At 40.8% G+C, this 19,873-nt stretch overlaps 1 protein-coding gene across 5 annotated transcripts in view; it reads right to left on the bottom strand.

The window, feature by feature from the left end:
- MARCHF8 (uncharacterized) overlaps positions 1–4,872 on the bottom strand; it is a 35,295-nt gene extending 30,423 nt beyond the window's left edge. For 2 of the 5 annotated variants that reach the window (XM_087721839.1, XM_014054643.2), the window contains exons 1-2: positions 4,785–4,871; positions 439–616 (exon numbers count right to left, since the gene is read on the bottom strand). In XM_087721839.1, the coding sequence (XP_087577965.1) occupies positions 439–531 (93 nt within the window). In that variant the 5' untranslated portion in view covers positions 532–616; positions 4,785–4,871. Of the gene's footprint in view, positions 1–438; positions 617–3,883; positions 4,614–4,655; positions 4,762–4,784 lie in introns of those variants that run through there. The other 3 variants (XM_087721838.1, XM_014054645.2, XM_014054644.2) reach the window with 3 other exon arrangements.
- Positions 4,873–19,873: the final 15,001 nt, after the last annotated feature.

Below are 19,873 nucleotides of genomic sequence, written 5' to 3'. Positions count from 1 at the left end.
CAGAGTGCAAAAACTTTTTTTTTAAATTGCCTCTTCAAAACCTTGGTGTATCTTATACTCTGGTGCGTCTTATACTCCAAAAAATATGGTAGGCTGAAAAGCTCAAGTCTTCACCTTCCAGTGATTTCACCACCATTCATCCTGAGATTCTCAGTGGACAAAAAATACAGAACTCCTGACAATAAATATACTGGTTATTAATTACTGATCAATTATTTGCTGAGAAGTTTCAGGTTTTTCTCCCCCAGTAACAGCTTAAATATTTTCAGAACTTCCGCTTGTAATAGCTTCTTGAAGAATATAGAATATTTAAAAAGTCAAAACTGTTAGAGGAAAAATACAGGCAGTTTCATATGGAAACTTTGATCAAAAAGTTATGCTTCTCAATTCTCTTCAGATAAAGCTGTGTCTCCTAACTGGAGAAAGAAATGACCATACCTGTTCTTTCCTCTTGGCTTTCTTCTTAGAAACTCTGGAAAAAGTAACATCTTGAGCTGGGATTACAGAGATTTGATGCAATGGTGTATTCATTACACCATAAACGTAAGATTGGACCTCCTATAAATGTAAAATTCTTGATATGAGGTCCATTATTTATTTTTGCCAGGCCACACACCTAAAAATAATTAGAGCAGGAAAAAGCAGGAAAAAAAATCAGAAAATGTATAGCTTTATGTATATTATAATAATACATTAATAATAATAAACAAATGGAATATTAGCAAAATGCTGCAATGTGGAATGTTCATATTTCAGTTTTTGCCACTATATATACCTCTTCCTTTTCTCTATAGATTTTTATTCTTCTCCAGTTCACCAAAAAGCATCTTATATCCAGCATCTTATATCCACCAAGCAGATTAGCTTTTTACAGGCAGAGGCCTTAGTTGTTTGTTCCTTTGCAAAATAAGCATATTGGTACCTTCTGTTGTACACAATGGTTTATACCAGGGGTCTGCAACCTTAAACACTTGGAGCCATTTGGACCAGTTTCCCACAGAAAACACCGAGAGCCACAAAAACTGGTTGAGCATGGCCAACTCAACATCACTCACTCATACCCAGTCACATGACATCCACAGCCATGCCTACCCAGGTTTTGTGGCTCCTGGTGTTTTCTTTTCAGTGGGAAATAGGTACCTGTGTGTGTGTGTGTGTCTCTCTCTCTCATGTCTCCCTCTCTCATGTCTCCCTCTCTCATGTCTCCCTCTCTCATCTCTGTGTCTCTCTTCTCTTTCTATCCGTCTCTCTCTCTCTCTCTCTCTCTCTCTCTCTCTCTCTCTCTCTCTCTCTCTCTCTCTTGTGCGTGTATGTGTGTTCCCTCTTGAACCATTTCCAAAAACAGGCAAGGGTGTTTTTGCTGATGTTGTTCTTAGGGTGCTTCTTACCATATTATTTAAATCACGAGTTATTTCAGGTTCACAGATAAATTAAGCTCTTTCGTCCCTCTGCTGTATCTCCCTGTTGGCTGAACCCACCATTGGTTGACCCTGACCCTCGCCCTCCCCTCCCAGTCATTCCTTGCCTGGCCTGAGAAGGTAAGGGCAACAGTGGGGGATGGAGACTCACTCCATATTCCAGAGTGGGAGCGAAGCCCTGTACTTGCTGGGTCTCACTGGCACTTCTTCCGGCCCTTGTTGGTGCTGCACGTACCTTGGTCACTCAGGGAGACACGCCACTTGCTCTCTGCCCCGAGACACTGGCCCGGCCTGACTGTGGTCGATGACCTGTGTTGTGGGCTCTAGGAGGAGAAGGGGGCATCATCTCCTTCATTGTGAAGCGTGCTAAAATTAACTGTGGTGCGCAAGGTGCTGTAAGAGCAGCAGGCAGGCCATGGAGGCAAGAGCAGTGGCGTGAGCCACAGCCGGGCCAGTGTATTGGGGCATAGAGTGAGACATGTGTCTCCCTGAGCGACTGAGGTGCGCAGAGCACCAACAAGGGCCGGAAGAAGCACCAATGAGACCAGGCAACTACAAGGGCGTTTTGCTGCCACTCTGGAATATGGAGCTCTCCTTTTCCCGCTTTGCCCCTACCTTCTCAGGCCAGGAGAAGAGTGACTGGGAGGGGAGGGGCGGGTCCAGCCAGTGGTGAGTTCAGCTAACAGGGAGCCACAGCAGGGGGATGAAAGAGCCGCAGGTTGCCAACACCTGGTTTATACATTGGGATTAGTGGCAGCAATAATTTTCCTGACTTACAAACAAGATCTAGCTTCGTTTAGCAAACTGACATCATATGAAATTACCCTGCTCAAGTATGAATAATACATGTTCTATGCTACTATAAAGAAAAGTACTTGGCAAACGGAGTATATCAGAATATCCGGGCAGCTAATATCACATTCACAACCAAGAATATAAAACCACTTTAACAGAAAATAGATATGATAAATAATCAGTACAAAAAGAACAGTGTTTTAAATAACGCCATTTTGGTAGTGATAGCTTTCATGTACAACTTTTTCAAAAGTACCCATCATTTATCATTGTATGATTCATGAGGATCTTAATTTTAACCCAAGTAGAACACTGGGATTCCACTTGGGACATCTTATCTGTAAAAAAATAATAGAAATTCCACATCTTTAGCAAAATCAAGGCCGCACTTGGAATACTGTATCCAGTTTTGGTCACCACGGTGTAAAAAAGATGTTGAGACTCTAGAAAGAGTGCAGAGAAGAACAACAAAGATGATTAGGGGACTGGAGGCTAAAACATATGAAGAACGGTTGCAGAAACTTGGTATGTCTAGTTTGATGAAAAGAAGGACCAGGACATGATAGCAATGTTCCAATATCTCAGGGGCTGCCACAAAGAAGAAAGAGTCAAGCTATTCTCCAAAGCACATGAGGGCAAGATAAGAAGAAATGGGTGGAAACTAATTAAGGAGAGAAGCAACTTAGAACTAAGGAGAAATTTCCTGACAGAACAATTGATCAGTGGAACAAGTTTTTAAGAAGAGATTGGATAACTATTTGTCTGAAATGATATAAGCTTTCCTGCCTGAGCAGGGGGTTAGACTAGAACACCTCCCAGATACCTTTGAACTCTGTTATTCCAAAATGTTAACTGGTCTTTTTTTTCAACATGTATGTGTGTATTAGAGGACTGAATCCATTTCTCCTCAGAAAAGAGATGGGATAATTGTTCCTTACAAATAGTAGGCATCCATAATAGACAGCTCTCAAATTTAGATGTTTTTAAATACAGAGATACAATCTACATGGAAATTAACATACTTGCCAACTATACCTAAGTAAGATACAAGAATGTTGGGCTGATGAGATGGGACTGCAACATTTCAGTTTGCAGTGAGTACAGAGATATTTTTTTCTTATGAAGAAAAAACAAATCTGCAGGAGCAAAAAAGGAGCTAAGATTGTGGTGCCAATGGAATACAGACAGATATGTAGATAATAGTTGGTGCACAATAGATAGCACTCCCTTGTAAGGAAGAGATGAAAAGTAGCCAACAAAGGAGCTGTGCCATTTCCCATTTTTTTTCAATACCCTTTCCCCCTTATTTGCCCTCTTCCAGTCATCTTGTACCTTCTGTGAAACAAACATATTGGCCTAGGTGCAGGACCTTACTTAACATATATAACATTTCCATAACATTTATAATGTTCATAACATAACATTAACAAAATGTTAATGTTTATATAACATAATATAAACAAAATATTGTGTTGGATTCAAATCAATGGATATAAGCAAATGCAATTTTCTCAAGGTTAATTCATATTGATATTTTGCATTTGTTTACTAATGTTTTAATATTCAGATATCATTTTAGAATTCTGCCTTTGAAAATTATTCATATTTCTCATTCTGACATTTTCATGCTAATTTAAAGAAAATCTGCTTAATGAGATTATTTTACTTACAATGCTGGAGTCGAAGTGAAAAGAAGAATGTTAGCCCCTGGGACTAAAACCATTGTTCACCCTAGTAGTATTACTAGAGTATATCATAAAATAGATAAATCTGGTTCAATAACAGCTACTTCAGACCAAATAACATCCAGTGGGACATGAACCATTGTCGTTAGAAATACATAAACAACACTCAAGCTAAAACAACTGTTCCCAAACATGGAAAGGAAACTCTGGAGATGCAAGGATAGGTTCCAAAAGTAAAATAGGGGCCCTGCTAAGATCTCTTTCTGTCTTATGCACACATATTGGATATATATTAAGGCTTATGATTATGATTTAATATACATAACTAGATTTTGTTGGCTAGACCGAAAATCCATTTAGACCGGTTTGTATTTCTTTTGGTGTTTACCATATGTCGAAAAGTTCAAAATTTAATTATTTTTCTACTATGATTCCAAATCTTGGAAGAAACATTTTCCGGTTCGCTGTGAAAGAAACAGAAGCTACTGCTCCCCGTGTTAACTTTCTAATACTGATTATCCTTCCTGGAGTAGCAAACGTTCCGTTCCAGCAAGACCATTCCGGAGCGGTTTAGAAGATAGACTCCAGCAACCGCGAGACTCCTTCCAAAGATCCCGGTGATAATACTATTTGCCGAGTACACCCAAACTGCTCCCACTGTTCTTTTTAGCACCGGGGTGGAGTGGCATCGCTACTTTCTTTGCCCACTGTCTCCCTGTCGCAGCTCCTCCCAATAATTCCTTTCCCCCAGGCTTACCCTGTAATTACATAAGGTCCTGGGCAGTTGTAAATAACATGACACATGGCCAGGAGCGAGAGGTGGAAAACAGACGAACGCCGCCCCCCACTACCGCCCACCCCTCCCCTAATCAGAACGCGCGGCCACCTGTGGAATCCCGGGAGTACAGCAGTTCGCAACGGAAGAAAAGGAAGGCACCACCTCTTTGGCCGTCACTGGGCCCTGATTTGTCCATCGGACACAGGAAATTGATCATTGTTCTACTTCCGTCGCTGTCCTGAAGCCGGGAGTCGTAGGAAGAGTCTCCCTTTATTTTGTTTATCCGAAGCGGAAATGAAAGCGGAAGGCCTTTGGAACGTTTCTTGAGATTCATTTGGACAGTGGAGCTCATGCTCAAAATTGCAGACAATGACGCCTTTCTTCAAAGACATGATAAGCTGCCCCAGTACAGTATTCCAGGAGCTTCTTCAGACAGAATTGCCTGGTTGCCGAGAAATTTGCCTCACAATGCGGTGCTTTTTGTTGCAGAGAAGAACGGAGAGAGCGTTTGCCGAAATGGAGGTTGAAGTTCATGATGCCATCAAGCAGACTGCTGGAAACAGCGTTATACAGAACGATCAGATGTTTTACTGTTCCTATCTCTGAAGGAATTCAAGTAGAAAAGAGGAAAAATAACGGGTCGCACTTGTGGACCCAAGGAGCACATACAGTCATAGAACATATCTCTCCAAGATGATAAAAATCGTACCAAAAAGTGCAAAATTCAAGATAGAAAGAAGAAATGATTAACTGACTATTAATTGCTCCTGAATGATTTATTGTGATTGTTTTTGAGAGATGGTACATTGTATCTGGAGTATAGGTCTTGCTGATTTCTCTGAGGAGTACTTGGGAGCATATAAGGCACACAGTTTTAAAAGAGTGAGTCACAAAGTGAATGGGCAGAGCAGGCAAACAGGAATTTTGGCAAGGAAAGTGGAAAATGAAAGAAACCTGTTCCCACTCTATCTCACTGCACCTTACAATTCTCTCTCTCTCTCTCTCTCTCTCTCTCTCTCTCTCTCTCTCTTCACCTTTTTCAATTAATCCAAATTAGTCTTCATCCAGAGAAGTAATGGTTGTCAGCCTGAGAAGTCATAATTTCTTAGTTTTGTAAGATGATAACATTTAACAGAAGGGACTGGAGTAAAGGCACGGTACCAGGACATATTGATAATGAAGAAATGATTGTGTCAACTTCAAAACAGACTTACTGTATGCTGCCACAACCATCTTTTCGTTTCTCAGCTTGCCACACAGTATTGGGGGGAGGGAGAGGTTTGGAATGTCACACCAGACAATTACAGATCATCCTGTGGGAACCAAAGTTATTTCAACAGGTGCTGGCCAGAGACAGGAAGGAGTTACCCAGGAGACACCAGAACAGCTAATTGGACAATATGACCTGTGACATGGAGGAGGGAAATATCTATTCTTTAATTATGTAAAAACTGCAGGAATTAATTAGAGTTAGTTTTGCTTTCACGTGTGCAGAAATGATGCAATCAATAAACCCGTTCTACACACACACACACACACACACACACACACACACATATATATATATATACTTTTTAAACAAAACAACACATATAAATCACTGGTTTTGCATTAAACATCACTGAATATTTCACTCTCATTGAGCATTATGTGTTCAAATTACCATTAATATTCTTTCATTTGTAACAATCCTTATTTCCTTGAATTCATAATTATCAAATAACAATGAGTCTTTAAAGTATTATAATATCACCTATCTCCAAGGAGAAAAAGCGGAGATTAGAACAAAGAATTCCCATTAATTTATAATATACATTCATGTTTTCAATTGATCATAATGTCACCAATCATCCAGAGTTCCAAAAATAGTTTTCCATTTTTAATTATTAATCCGTATAGTAGTTAAGTATTTCAAATCATATGTATATCAATTGTTCATTACATCATCATTGGTCTGTTTAATACACAAAGATCTTTCTAATATAAAATGGTCACTACATGCAATTATACCAGTGTTCAAATCATCCCACTCTTATACATTGAGATCATTATTGTCCTTTATATATCATATGCATAGTGCTCTATATCATAACAAAAAAAAAACCTTCATAACAATAACTAACTTTCTATTACTATATAAGTAAACAGTTTCATTCCCAGGTTTTTTTATTTAACCATTGGTAAAACAAGTCCCATACTTTATAATATTGCTCGTCCTCTTGTTCTCTAATTTCAAATGTAAGCTTACTCATTTCGGCACATTCCATTATTTTCTGAATAGTTTCCTCCTGTGATGGTACTTTCTCGTTTTTCCAATTTTTGGCAAATACAATTCTAGCAGCTGTTAAAACATTTACGATCAGGTATTTCAAGTCCTTATTGTAGGTTTCTGATATTATTCCCAATAAAAAGAGTTCCAGTTTTAAGTGTATGTGTTTATGTATCATTTTTTCCAACCACATGTGGATTTTAGTCCATTATCTTTTAGTTTCAGTACAAGTCCACCACGTGGTAGTATGTGCTCGGCGTCTGATGACATTTTTCGGATTTATTCTTGGACATTCTTGCAATTCTCGTTGGGGATAAACCCGTTTTTAAACAGATCTGATTGTCTCAATTTGCTGGCTTGGTTGGGTTCGTCAATTGGAACCTTGACATTAAACCAGTAGTTCTGCACCTTTGGGTCGTGACCCCTGTAGGGTTTTTACAGTGAATCATCTGAATGGTCCTTGGAACTGAGGTTACACGTGTAAGTAAAAACTGCAGCAATCTGCAGAAAATATTTGCCTGTCAGTTATTCTTTGCTTGCAGTGTTCCTAGGCATGATTTGAGGACACGGGATGAAACAAAGTATAACCTGCATCATTTTATTCACTCATTTGATAACACTTGATTTATTCAGCTATAACAACGTGAAAGTTCTCACGAACACTAACGATGTAAGGACTAACCAATTATTGTGCCTTGGAGACTTGTTAGCCAATAATGATATAACACGTAAAGTAGGTAGAGTTCAAAGAAGCTGAAAACACTATAAGAATGATGATGCAGAAAATAAAACAATTATACAGCAAAAAAAAAAAAAATGATGTTTCATGATTAATAATTTTGCTGTTGATTCTCATGTCAATTCTGGTTGCTCAATAAACTTCTGTTGGTTCAGCTATCCGTGGATTGGATTATTTTTCCATCTTCAGCCTCGGGACCCTAAATGCTACAACCCCCTTGGGGGTCGAACGACCCTTTCACAGGGGTCGCCTAACACCGTCGGAAAACACTTATTTTCGATTATCTTAGGAACCAAGACACCGCTAAGCAAACCCTCACATCAGCCCCAGGTGATAATTGAGGCATTGGTGCTATCATGGCCCTTCCTCCGTATCCCTCGGCTGCCTGCCAAGAACAATCCCCAGCTTACAGAGAGCCTCAGCTTTCCGGACTCCTCTAAACTGAGAAATCAGGCCCGGCTCTTAGAGCAGCTTTTCTCACAACTGTCTAGCCCTGCCTTGTCTCCGCCCTTCAAGCCCACGCGGAGAGATTTCTAGGTCCGTGCCAGCTTGGTGTGTCTCCTCTGTCATCACTGCCTCCTTGGGCACGGCCAAAGTATTGCCACCAGACACCAGCCTTCCTGCTCCAGTTCTCGGCCTCTCCCTTGTGGGAAAGTCGCCGGAGCTGCAAGCGCAGTTCCCAGCATTGATGGGAAGGAGGAGGTGCAGCCTAGAGGAAGGAGCTGGAGGTGGGAGACAGATCCCATGTTTGGGGCTCAGCACAGCGTGAACGCTCCGAGCTCCGTGCCGCTGCCATTGTAGGAAGGGAAACAGGGAACATGACTCGTCATGTTTGGGGGGGCAGAACTGCCTCTTGGGAGCCTGCTTGGTGAGCCCTTCCCCCCAGCTGGAAAGTGCAGAAGAGCGGAGCCAAGAAGAAGGAAATTTTGTGTATTTATTTCAAAGTAAATGGTAGCAAATGGATTTGATTTTTACCTTGCCTTTCCTGCTGATCAACGTAATGGGATGTAGATGCCAACACTCCCACCTCTTCCTTTTCCCCCACCCCAATGATCCCGTGAAGTGGGTCTGGCTCAAAGCTCCCCAGGATCCTAAGGAGGCTTCAACCCACAACCATAAGTTTCTAGCTAGACCTCGGCCACATGGCTCTCTGGCCTGCTGCCAGTCTGGTCATGTTGCCAGAAGCTCAGGAGGACAAGCAAGTACCAGAGGACCTTACTGTGGATCCAAACTGCAATAGATTGTTCCAAAAGACGACCTTGCAAGGTACATTCAGGGGTCTCTGATGAGGGATGTGACTTCCTGGCCTGGCTCCCCTTCTGGCCCAAAGGCTTCCTCCCACTGTTTCTCTTTTGGGCTAAGGAGATAGGCCAGGAAAGGCTACAGCTGGGCACCAGGCACCGCCTCAAACCAGTTCTCCAGCCAAGAGGCTCAAGAGTCCAAGCTTTGCACACAATATAAAGCAAGATAAAGGTTTTATTCCTAAATATGACAATAAAATGGAATTGCTAACTGGTTGAACATAATAATGGAAAGATAACTAAAAAAGGCCAAACTATGTGGAATATGGATAAATATGAAACTGATATGGGGAGGTTGTAAAGCAGAGGTTTCTGTTTCACTTTTACATATGATAATTAAACTGAGTTGCGAATTGATTGAAAATGACAACAGAAGGATAAGTAAAAATGGGTTAAAATATATGAAACATGGATATATATATATATATATATATATATATATATATATATATATATATATATATATATATATATATATATATATATATATATATATATATAATTTTTAAGATGATGAATAAAGTGAGATGTTTACTGCTTGTCATTTTACATAATAGATTAAGGGAAATGTAATGAACATTGAACAGTGAAGTTTGTCATTTATATTTAAGGGTAATCTAAGATATGGAAAAATGGAGAGGGAACATGGAATATATCTACAATCGGAAATTACTGAGATTTAAAGACAAAATCAAAAATTGGGGGCATGTAAGGATGTATAATTATATAAAGATAATGAGAATAGCTGGGAATTGTAGCCAAGTCTACTTCTAGACCAAAATTAGGCTGCGGGGAGGTGGGGTATATTTAAAAGTACAATGACTATATATGTATACTTTTTTGTTCTATTATTTTTTAAGAAAGGAGGAGAATATATGTTAAAATTAAATATGTATATTGAAAAGGAACTATAAATACCATCAACATAAAATGGAACTTGCTCAGAAGCTGAATACACCAAGCAAATGAGATGAAGAGTGGGAAGAAAATGAGAGAGGTAAGGGAAGAAGAGAGGAAGAGGAGAGAGGGCAAGGAGGGGGGAAGAGGAGGAGAAAAATGAGGAGTGAAAAGGGGGGAGAGGAGAAGGAGAGAGAAAGGGGAAGTAGAGTAGGGAAGGATGACAGAGGGAAGAAAGGAGGTAGGGAGGGGGAGGAGAAAGGGAGAAAAAAGTGATGGATAAGGACAAATATGGTGTATGGAGAGCAGAAGAGCTAATAATTGTCTTTTGGGAGTTGATGGTAAGATGAATTGATGTAAACATTTAATAATACAAAACGATGCTGGCTATGTAATAGTATACATGTGATTATGTGTTATGAAAATGAAAAAATAAAAAGAATATTTTAAAAAACTGAACCGAGGGAGGCGCAATGAAGATCAGTGAGGCTACTCATGAGGAGGCAGCCTCACCCCTCCTAATGGATTGCACTGGCTGGTGCCTGCTTATACTGACATGTGGAGCAAAGCAGTGTTGGAGACAACCATCTGTTTTCTGCCATGTGTGTGCTCCAACTTTGTGAACTCCTGCTTCCAGACCCATACCTTGTTACTCAACATTATATTTGGACCTTGGATTTACAGTACAGCAAGGTTAGGGTGGGTATGTGAGGGTGCAGTATGCAGCATAGATTGGGATGGAACCCATTAAATGTCTTGTATGATGTGTTGTCTCTTTTTGGGGGGGTTACATTATTTTATGTGATTATTTTCTTTTATTAGTTTTATTGTTTTATATGAGGTTTTTATATTCCTGTAAGCTGCCTTGAGTCATCATTTGCAAATAGGCAGTAATATAAATTTTCTAAAATAAATAAATAAATAAATTGGGAAATATGCAATAAGATCACAGAGTGTAATGATATGTGAGAAAGACCTGAAAAAAAGGAGGGGGGGCAAAGAAATGATGTCTAGGGATTGGTCAGACAAGGAGGAAATAACCTGCAGCTTCATAATGTGTGAGAAAAAGACTCAGAAAAGAACCCTTCCTAGATTCATAGACTGTAAAGGTAGAAGATTAGTACTTTCCAACTTGCAAATTCTTTTAATGTATCCTTATAATAAAGTAGAATTAGCTTATTTGGTTTGTTTCCTGCCTTGGAAGGCTGACAGGAATGGTGTCGTGTAATTGCACAAGTACGCAAAGGACTGTGTGAGAAGTGGCATAGGTAGGGGAGGGTGGGCTGTGAGTCAGCATGTATGGAGTTACACTGTGGGTTGGAGAAAGTGCATGAAAGTGTATGAGTGGCTGGCACAGCATGAGCACAAAAGGGCTGGTGGGGGTGGACAGCGTGCAGGAGACTTAGCCCAGCAACTTGCAACCTTCCCTGACAGCTTCTCTATTATTGACTTTCTGAGGAAGCCAGTAGAAAAGGATCACATGATTTCAGCACTCTGCAACCAGATGTAAGTATGAAATGGTTGTCAAGCACCCAAACTGCAATCTCATAGCCTCTGGGAAACTGGGATGGCTGGAATTCCAGACTGGTTGTAACTACTAAACATTCAGCACCATTGTAACTTCAGATGGAATGATTATAGGCCAAGTACTGCCTGAAGATTTAGTAATATTACTTGAAACATGCAGTTTTGATCCCAGATTATTCATGCATCACTAAATCAGGAATAAATATTTAAATTATATTATCTGAATATTTTAGGGCAAAATTCAATAAGAGAAATTAATGCTTAATATTAACACAATCCACTTCACAATAAGCAGCATGTATAAACTACATAATTCACCTAAATCACATAGTTCTACATGAGTCAAAAAAAATTAATTACCTTACACAGGAAGCCATCCTGTGCTCTCCGGAAAAACAGAATTACCGTTCCTATTTTTCCCTGCACTCTTACATGCATTTAGTTAATTAAAATGATTTTTAGGTTGTTATGAAGTTTTCTTACAAAGTCATATTTAAAAAGACATTTATAAAGTTCAATTTATCTCCTTTGACAGCTCAAAAATTCAAAGTAATACTTCCCATTTACTTGCTTTTAGTCTGGCTTGTTGCTTGGTTTAAAGCATCTCCGAGAATGCAATTTTCTTGCTGCAAACGAGCTAGCTGGGCATTAGTGCCATTCGGCAGCTGTTCTTGTAGTGTTTGAATCTGAAAACCAATTACAAACAACATGAGAACAGTTCCCAGTTGCTATTTACATCTGAGTACAATGGCACAGGACAATATTCATATAATTGACAACAGCAGCAGGGATGTTCTCTAATTTAGGCCACAATGGGTTTCAGCAACAGGTATCTCTTTTTTACTCTTTGCTTTGCAGTACCAAAATCAATTGACATGGGAAGATGTACATAGTGAAATTTAGAAATTGGGTTACAAAGAGTTGTGAAATTACAAGCACGAATCCTTTACCAGAGGGGTGTCAAACTCCGTGGCACGACAAAACCGCGCTCATCAAAATAGCAGTGATTAAACCGCGTCGCTAAAGCCGCAACATCATCACCGCGCGTCATCACCGCTGCAACAACAGCGCGGCGACAGAAGGGCGTTCTTTGCCTCTGTACCTCCAAAGGTAGCCCTCCTCCTCCAGCTGATCCTGCGGGCTGACAGCGGCAGCGGGCACGGGGCAAAGTGGGCTGCCCTCTTCTTCCTCCTTCCTCTTTGGACGGGCGGCCGCCGCCGCCGGGCAAGCCCACTTCACCGGCCCCGGGAGAGCCTCAGCCGCCGACACCGCCTGCCCTGCCTCTTCCTCCGGGGGAGGCGCTGCCGGCGGACGAGGACGCGGCAGCGGCGGCGGCTGAGGCTCTCCCGGGGCTGGCGAAGCGGGCTTGCCCCGCAGCGGCCGCCACCCGTCCAAGGAGATGTTGTTGAGGAAGAAGAGGGCGGCCTGCCTCCGCCGTGCGTTGCCGCCCCGCTTGCGATCCCCTAGGTTTAGGGTTAGGTTTAGGGTTAGGTTTAGGGTTAGGTTTAGGGTTAGGTTTAGGGTTAGGTTTAGGGTTAGGTTTAGGGTTAGGGTTAGGGTTAGGGTTAGGGTTAGGTTTAGGGTTAGGGTTAGGGTTAGGGTTAGGGTTAGGGTCAGGGTTAGGGTCAGGGTTAGGGTCAGGGTTAGGGTCAGGGTTAGGGTCAGGGTTAGGTTTAGGGTTAGATTTAGGGTTAGGTTTAGGGTTAGGTTTAGGGTGCTTCAGTAGGCGCGGATTTGCCTCTGCACTTATGTCGGTGCGGATAAGGGCTTCGCGTTTTTGTGGTGGAACCGTCAAACTCAAGAGCTGTGGGCCAGATCCGGCCCTTGATGTGGTTAGATCTGGTTCACTTCTGCCTTCCTGGAGACAGCGAAGGACCGGCCCACGGCACTGGCTGGACGCTGATCTACAACTTGGTAGCAGCCATCTGGGCCAGAATGTGATCAGTCTTATATCTGCGGGGCTGTCCTGGAGCCACCGGAAAGGCGTCCCCACCCCATGGGTATAGGAGGCAACAAATGTGTGGGGTAGGTGTGCCTGTCTGACTGCGTTCTGAGCACTTCCCTTTCACCCAGGACACTGCCCCACCTCGCTGTCTCCTGTGTACGTGCATGGGCCCACTGCCTCCAGGATGGCCACACAGATCTAAATCTGACTGTGTTCTAGCCCAGATGGCTGCTACCAAGTTGTACATCAGTGCAGCACCCGGCACCAGCGCTTCCATGGCCTGCTCATCAGCCAGTCTTCACAGCACATAAGCACTTCCCTTTCCCCAGGACCACCCTTGTCCCCATGTGGGAAAGCCACGGCTGCCTGCAGCAAGGCCACCAGCAGTGCTGGCAATCTCTCCCCCTTGTCTCTTTCTGAGCATGAAGGAAGGAACGAGATGGGAATCAGAAAGGGAGGGAGGGAAGGAAGGAGATGGGAATTCACAGATTCAATCTCTCACAGCTGTGTATGTGAGAATATGCAGGTAGATTAACCAGCTGATATCGCAGCAAGAAGGGAGGAGTGGGTAATAGGGAAGAGGAGCTTCTCTTTAACCTAGAGAAATGCAGAAGGGAGGGAGATGGGAATGAGAAGGAGGAATGCTGGGAAGGAGGGAGATTGGAATGAGAGGGAAGGAGGATCTGAGGGAAATCCTGCCTTAGCACTTGGCCACCAGCAGCCCTGTTGCCCTTTCGCCATTCCCTTGCCCCCTCATTTTGGTCTCTCCTGGTATTCTCCATCCTATTGCTGCTTTGATTACAAAGTCTCTGGTGCTCACCTTGGTCTTGCCTTCCTCTGCTGGAGACCCCTGGATCCACCCTTCCAGCCTTGCCTGCCTCCCACAGGAGGTGGAGGATGACACTGCTATGTATGGAAGCAAGGAGGAGAAAGTTTGCAGGAAGCTGTTTCCTCTGAGTCCAACTTCCATCTTGACAGAGAGGAGGAAGGGGTAGTGGGGGAGCTGCATGAGGGAAGGCTGCCCCAACAAGCCAGCATCCTTACCACACATGAAGCAGGGATTCCCTTTTGAGAACTGTTCCCCTGCAGCCTCCTCTTGCTCTCTAGAGATCTGTCAAGGCAGAAGTTGGATTCGAAGGGAACTGCTTCCTGCAAACTTTCTTTTTTTTATAAAGATTTTTTTTATTTTTGAATAAACACAAACAGACAAAACACACACAAAAACCACAAAACCATCTTCCATTACAAATTGTAGAAAGTGTGTCAATTGGTTACAAAAACTTCCGTGCATCCCTTCCACAGTCATCACCTACAATTCATATCAATTCATATCTATCTATCTATCTATCTATCTATCTATCTATCTATCTATCTATCTATCTATCTATCATCTATCTATCTATCTATCTATCTATCTATCTATCTATCTATCTATCTATCTATATATATATATATATATATATATATTACTATCATCATACCTCAGCCTTCATTTGACTATAATTGTTTCTACGTCCTTTTATATCAAATATTCCAGATTTAAAGCAAAATCACATAATGGCATAATGGCATCTTCCCAATATCATCCAGTAACATTACATCTTTATAACATGTTCTAAATAAAAATTGGTTATATTTAATAACAGAGTTTCTAAACCTCCTTTCATAGTCACCATTAGCAATTTATATCAAATTTCCTCTTATCAAACCAATACATATATGAATTGTCATTGTCAAGCAATTATTTAACTTCATCACTTCATTTCATACATAATGCTCTAAATTTAACTAAATTTGACTTAATTTTTTATTATAAGCTTTCATTATATCAACCTGTGTATTTCCAGTAATAATGCAGTCTTATGTCTCTTGCCATTTGTGGCATTAGTATTCTGGTTATTTCCTTAGTAGGTTTTGTATGGACTTCTCGTTGCAACTTATTGGTTATTGCATTTCTTGTATAAGCTCAAAACCCTCCATCTGCTTCTTTGATCAGCTTATCTTTGGTTATCACTAGTGCTTCTGACAAGATTTCTCTCCTTAGTTCCATCAATTCTTCTCTCTTTTCTTCTTCTATACTTTGAAATCTAGGGTAGCGCTCCAGTCCATCTATCTCCCCTTTCCATATTCCACTCTTTCCATTTCCAACCACGCTCAGTTCACTGTTAGTATCAACAATTTTCTTGTCTCTTTGTTTATTTTTTCCTTCAGTTTTTAGAACTCTGATCTCCACTTTCTTCATTTGATGAACATCCTCTATTTTTCCATCAAATTTTACTGTTCTACGATCTCTCCAATCTCTTCTTAATTTTCTCTGTTACTTCGAATAATTTTTGAATCTCAAACATAATCTTTTGCAATGTTTAGATTTCTTTTTCATGTTGTGCCATTCTTCCAACTTGTAAACACTGCCACTCTGGCATCAAAACTTTTTATTAAATTTAAAGCAAGTTCATTTATAATCTTTCAAGACAAGGCTTTATTTTCGCTCCACTCCAGCTGCCAATAAAGCTCCTGAAGAGCACCTGTATAAATAATCCATGCTCTTCTCACTATTGCTCTCTGTAAACAAGCTGAAGTACCTTGAAATGCAAAGTCAAATGATCAAAGAGAAAAAAGCAAAGACTATATTTCCAAGCCTTCCAAGCCTCCAGCCTCCAAGTGGCAGTGTTACTTCCTTTCCCTCTGTTATTACAGCCCTCTTTATATTCCTTTTATATCTTCTTTATATTCCAGGCTTAAAGAAAACAAAATTCTTAAATGGAGCAAAAAAAAACATCCAGTCCAGCATTATAAAAATAAGGAAAAAGATTTTAATCCCTAAGTATAAAAAAAAGAATATAAAAAGTAGTAGAAGAAAAACTAATCCATTCAATTTAAAGAATAGGAAACATTGGCAAAAGTTCCATCCGTAAAAGAAAATTTTATAAAAAGGATAACACACTGTCTAATGTAGCTTAATTTCGCCGCTTGTTCTCTTCTGTTTTCAAATTTAATTTAGCTTTAATTTTGGGGGGATAGTCTCTTTTATAATAATAATATTTCCTCACCAGATGGACACACTTTCTCTTTTCATTTTCCTCCCATTCCGGAGCTGTCCCAACTTCAGCAGCTTCAATGGCTGCGCAAAAAGAGATTCTCCTGTAAATCAGGGACTTTGCGGAGTCCCTGAGATCAGCAGGACATATTCTCCTCTGTCACCGTCTCTTCGGGACGGTTTAGGTCCAAGAGGATCATCCAGTGGCAAAAGTATCGACTGCGATCTTGGAGCTTCAAGATCGCATGTTGTGTCATCACGACATCAGCTCCTCCTTCCTGCAAACTTTCTCTTCCATGCTTCCATGTCCAGCAGCATTCTCCTCCACCTCCTGATTTGCTGGACAGGGACACCAGACAGGGAAATGCCAATGATGTCTGGGATAGGGAGAAGAATTTCTCCTTTGGCGTGTTCTGCACACGCACTCACACACACACCATTCCAAACTTGGAGACTTTTATTCACATCTGAGCTTACAAACTGCCAATCATGCCTGGGATTAGGGGGAAGGCCATCACCTTCCTCTGTGGCTAAAACTCTGCAAACATGGAGTGTGTGTGTGTGTGTGTGTGTGTGTGTGTGTGTGTGTGTGTGTGTGTGTGTGTGAATGCACGCCCTTGGCTGCCAGCAGTCTGGGGAGGCAAGGAGTTGTGTAGCACTGAACTGTCCACATATTGAGTTAGCCAGTGTTAACTCATTGAAGACTATATATTTATGGAAGGAATATAAATCCTTCCATTCCCTACTAACCTGTCAGGGCTGAAGAAGCTTCTTGGATGAGAAGCAAAATGTCTTCAAAGAAAAAACAAGAAAGTCCAGTTGCCTCCTGAAAAAGCAGCACAACCTGCTTTGAGACAACCATGATCTGAATGACTGAGAATCTCTACAGACCTTTAGCTATACGATTTGGAATGAACACCCTTTGAATGGTGTAGGAGTAGGAATGGATTTCCAGAGGAAAAAAGAGGGGAAATGCAGATTACAGGAACCAGGAACACTACTCAGGTGACCTGGAGGACACAGATAAATATCCTAGTGCTTCAACAACCCTCTAAAATGATGCAAATGACCATCTGTCTGCAAGGAATATACTGTAAATCCTTCCATTTCCCACTATCCTCTCAGATGAAGAAAGTTCTTGGTTGAGAACCAAAATGTCTTCAAAGAAAAAAAATCCTTTGGAGCTAATTGATAGAAAAATGTGGATTGGACAGCATCACCACCAGATGGATTAATAACTGGCTGATCAACTGCACTCAACATGTAGTCCTTAATGGAACTGCATCCAAATGGAGGGAAATATACAATGGGATACCTCAAGGTTCTCTCAGTACTGTTCAATAGCTTCATAAACAATTTATACGATGGGAGAATCATAGAAAACAGGGTTGGAAAGAACCTTGGAGGTCTTCTAGTCCAACCTCCTGCTTAAGGAGTTGGACTAGACAAATGGGGATAAAAGGGGAACATTAGTTGCTCCTTTAAAATGTGTGCCAACAAACCGTCAGATTCCCTGCTGTGTTGTGGGTTGGTTAACCATAGCTGTCCTGGGGGGACAGTGAAGAGGGGGAGGTGCAAGTGGGTGTGGTTGGGGAACTCACAATTCCCCTAAAATGCCTGCAATTGCCACCAGGCCCAAAGCAGGGAAGGCAGCCATTGAGAGCTACCACAGCTGAGGGACTGCAACAAAACTTGGGAATCAGCGTGGTGATTGTCTGGGTAAGATAATAAGATTGCTCGAAAGTGCAACATTCCTGTAAATTAACTTTTAACCTCCGGTTGAAAACGTTTTAAAGAAAGAGGCAGGAGACAGAGTGGGGTGTGCGCACATTACTAAGCTCTCCTGCCCTCGGACCAGCAGCGAACAGACAGAGCCATTAGCAGAACAAAGGAAGCGATAGATCTCGAGAACTGCATAAGGGTTAGAAAACAAATTGGAATCTTTTGGTTTTTGACTTTCACTGTATGCCTTTGATTTTCTCAGTATCTTTTGATAACCTTTGAGATTTGCTTTCTTTTTTTTAATTGAAAATTTTAAAAAAAGCTTTTACAAATATTTACCTTCCCTCCCCCACCCTCCCCACCCGAACACAACCCCCTCCCAACCTTCCCCCCCCCCCCGACTTCCCAGAGAAAATACAGGGTATAAATCTTTAACAAACATATTCTAAAATAGACTAAAAGAAAGTTAGTATCCTCTTTCATTTGTGTTTTAACTCCTCTTTTGTTAGGCTAACTCTAAACAGATTATATCATTCCTTGCTTTTTCAGTCATAAACTATCTGGAATTTCTTAGTCCTGTATTTATTTAATATAGTCAATCCATCTTCTCCACTCCAGTTTATATTTCTCATCTGAGTGATCCTTAAGATATGCTGATATTTTAGCCATCTCTGCTAAGTTTGTTACTTTTAATGTCCATTCTTGAATAGTAGGCAAATCTTCCTTCTTCCAGTATTGCGCCACCAACAGTCTTGCTGCCGTTATTAAGTACAAAATCAAGTTAGTCTCTATGACAGTACAATCAGTAGTTATACCTAACAGGGATAACTAAGGGGTAAACTTTATCCTCTTTTTAAAAATATTTTGCATAATCCACCATATTTTATCCAGAATGCTTTAACCTTCTTACAAGTCCACCATATATGGTAATATGTAGCATCAACACAATCACATCTCCAGCATTTAGGTTGTAAATTCAGATACATACAAGCCAGTTTTTTAGGATCTAAATGCCATCTATAAAACATCTTATAAAAATTGTCTCTCAGATTTTGGGCTTGCGTGAATTTTACATTCCTTACCCATATCTTTTCCCATGTATCCAGCATTATTGGTTCTTCAAAATTTTGTGCCCACTTTATCATGCAATCTTTAACTAGTTCTGTTTCCGAATCCATTTCTATTAATACATTATATAACCTTTTTATATGCATTTGACTTTGATCCCTAATTTGTTTTAGTAAATTGTCCTCATTTTGCGTAATACCAATTTTCTGATCTTTTTTTCCATCTGGCCTGTAACTGTCCATACTGACACCATGTTTGGATTGCCTTTTCCTCTTTTAGTACATTCAAGGGTTTTAGCTGTAATACACCTCTTTCTATAGTAAGAAGCTGTCTGTATGTAGTTACATCCTGTTTTTGTGCTATACTTATGTTCTCTATTGCATGTCAGGGAATTGCCCACATAGGTATCTTGTCGTTTAGTTTATATTGATATTTTTTCCAGACATGCAATAGAGCATTCCTTAAAATATGACTTTTAAAATTCTTATCCACCTTCTTGTCATATATCAGATAAGCATGCCAACTGTATACCAAATCATGCCCTTCAATGTTAAGTGTTCTATTGTCTGTTGAATTGATCCAGTAACTGAATAGTGATACAACTACTGCTTCATAGTATAGTTTTAAATTTGGCATTTTCAAGCCTCCTCTCTCACGTACATCTTGCATTATTTTAAGTTTTATTCTCGGCT

Source organism: Thamnophis sirtalis, unplaced genomic scaffold, assembly GCF_051295495.1.
Source record: "Thamnophis sirtalis isolate CommonGarterSnake01/CBP01778 unplaced genomic scaffold, rThaSir2_p1.2 scaffold_8, whole genome shotgun sequence".
NCBI lineage: Eukaryota > Metazoa > Chordata > Lepidosauria > Squamata > Natricidae > Thamnophis > Thamnophis sirtalis.
The sequence above is the reverse complement of the archived record's forward strand: the minus strand, read 5'-3'. Positions and strand labels throughout refer to the sequence as shown.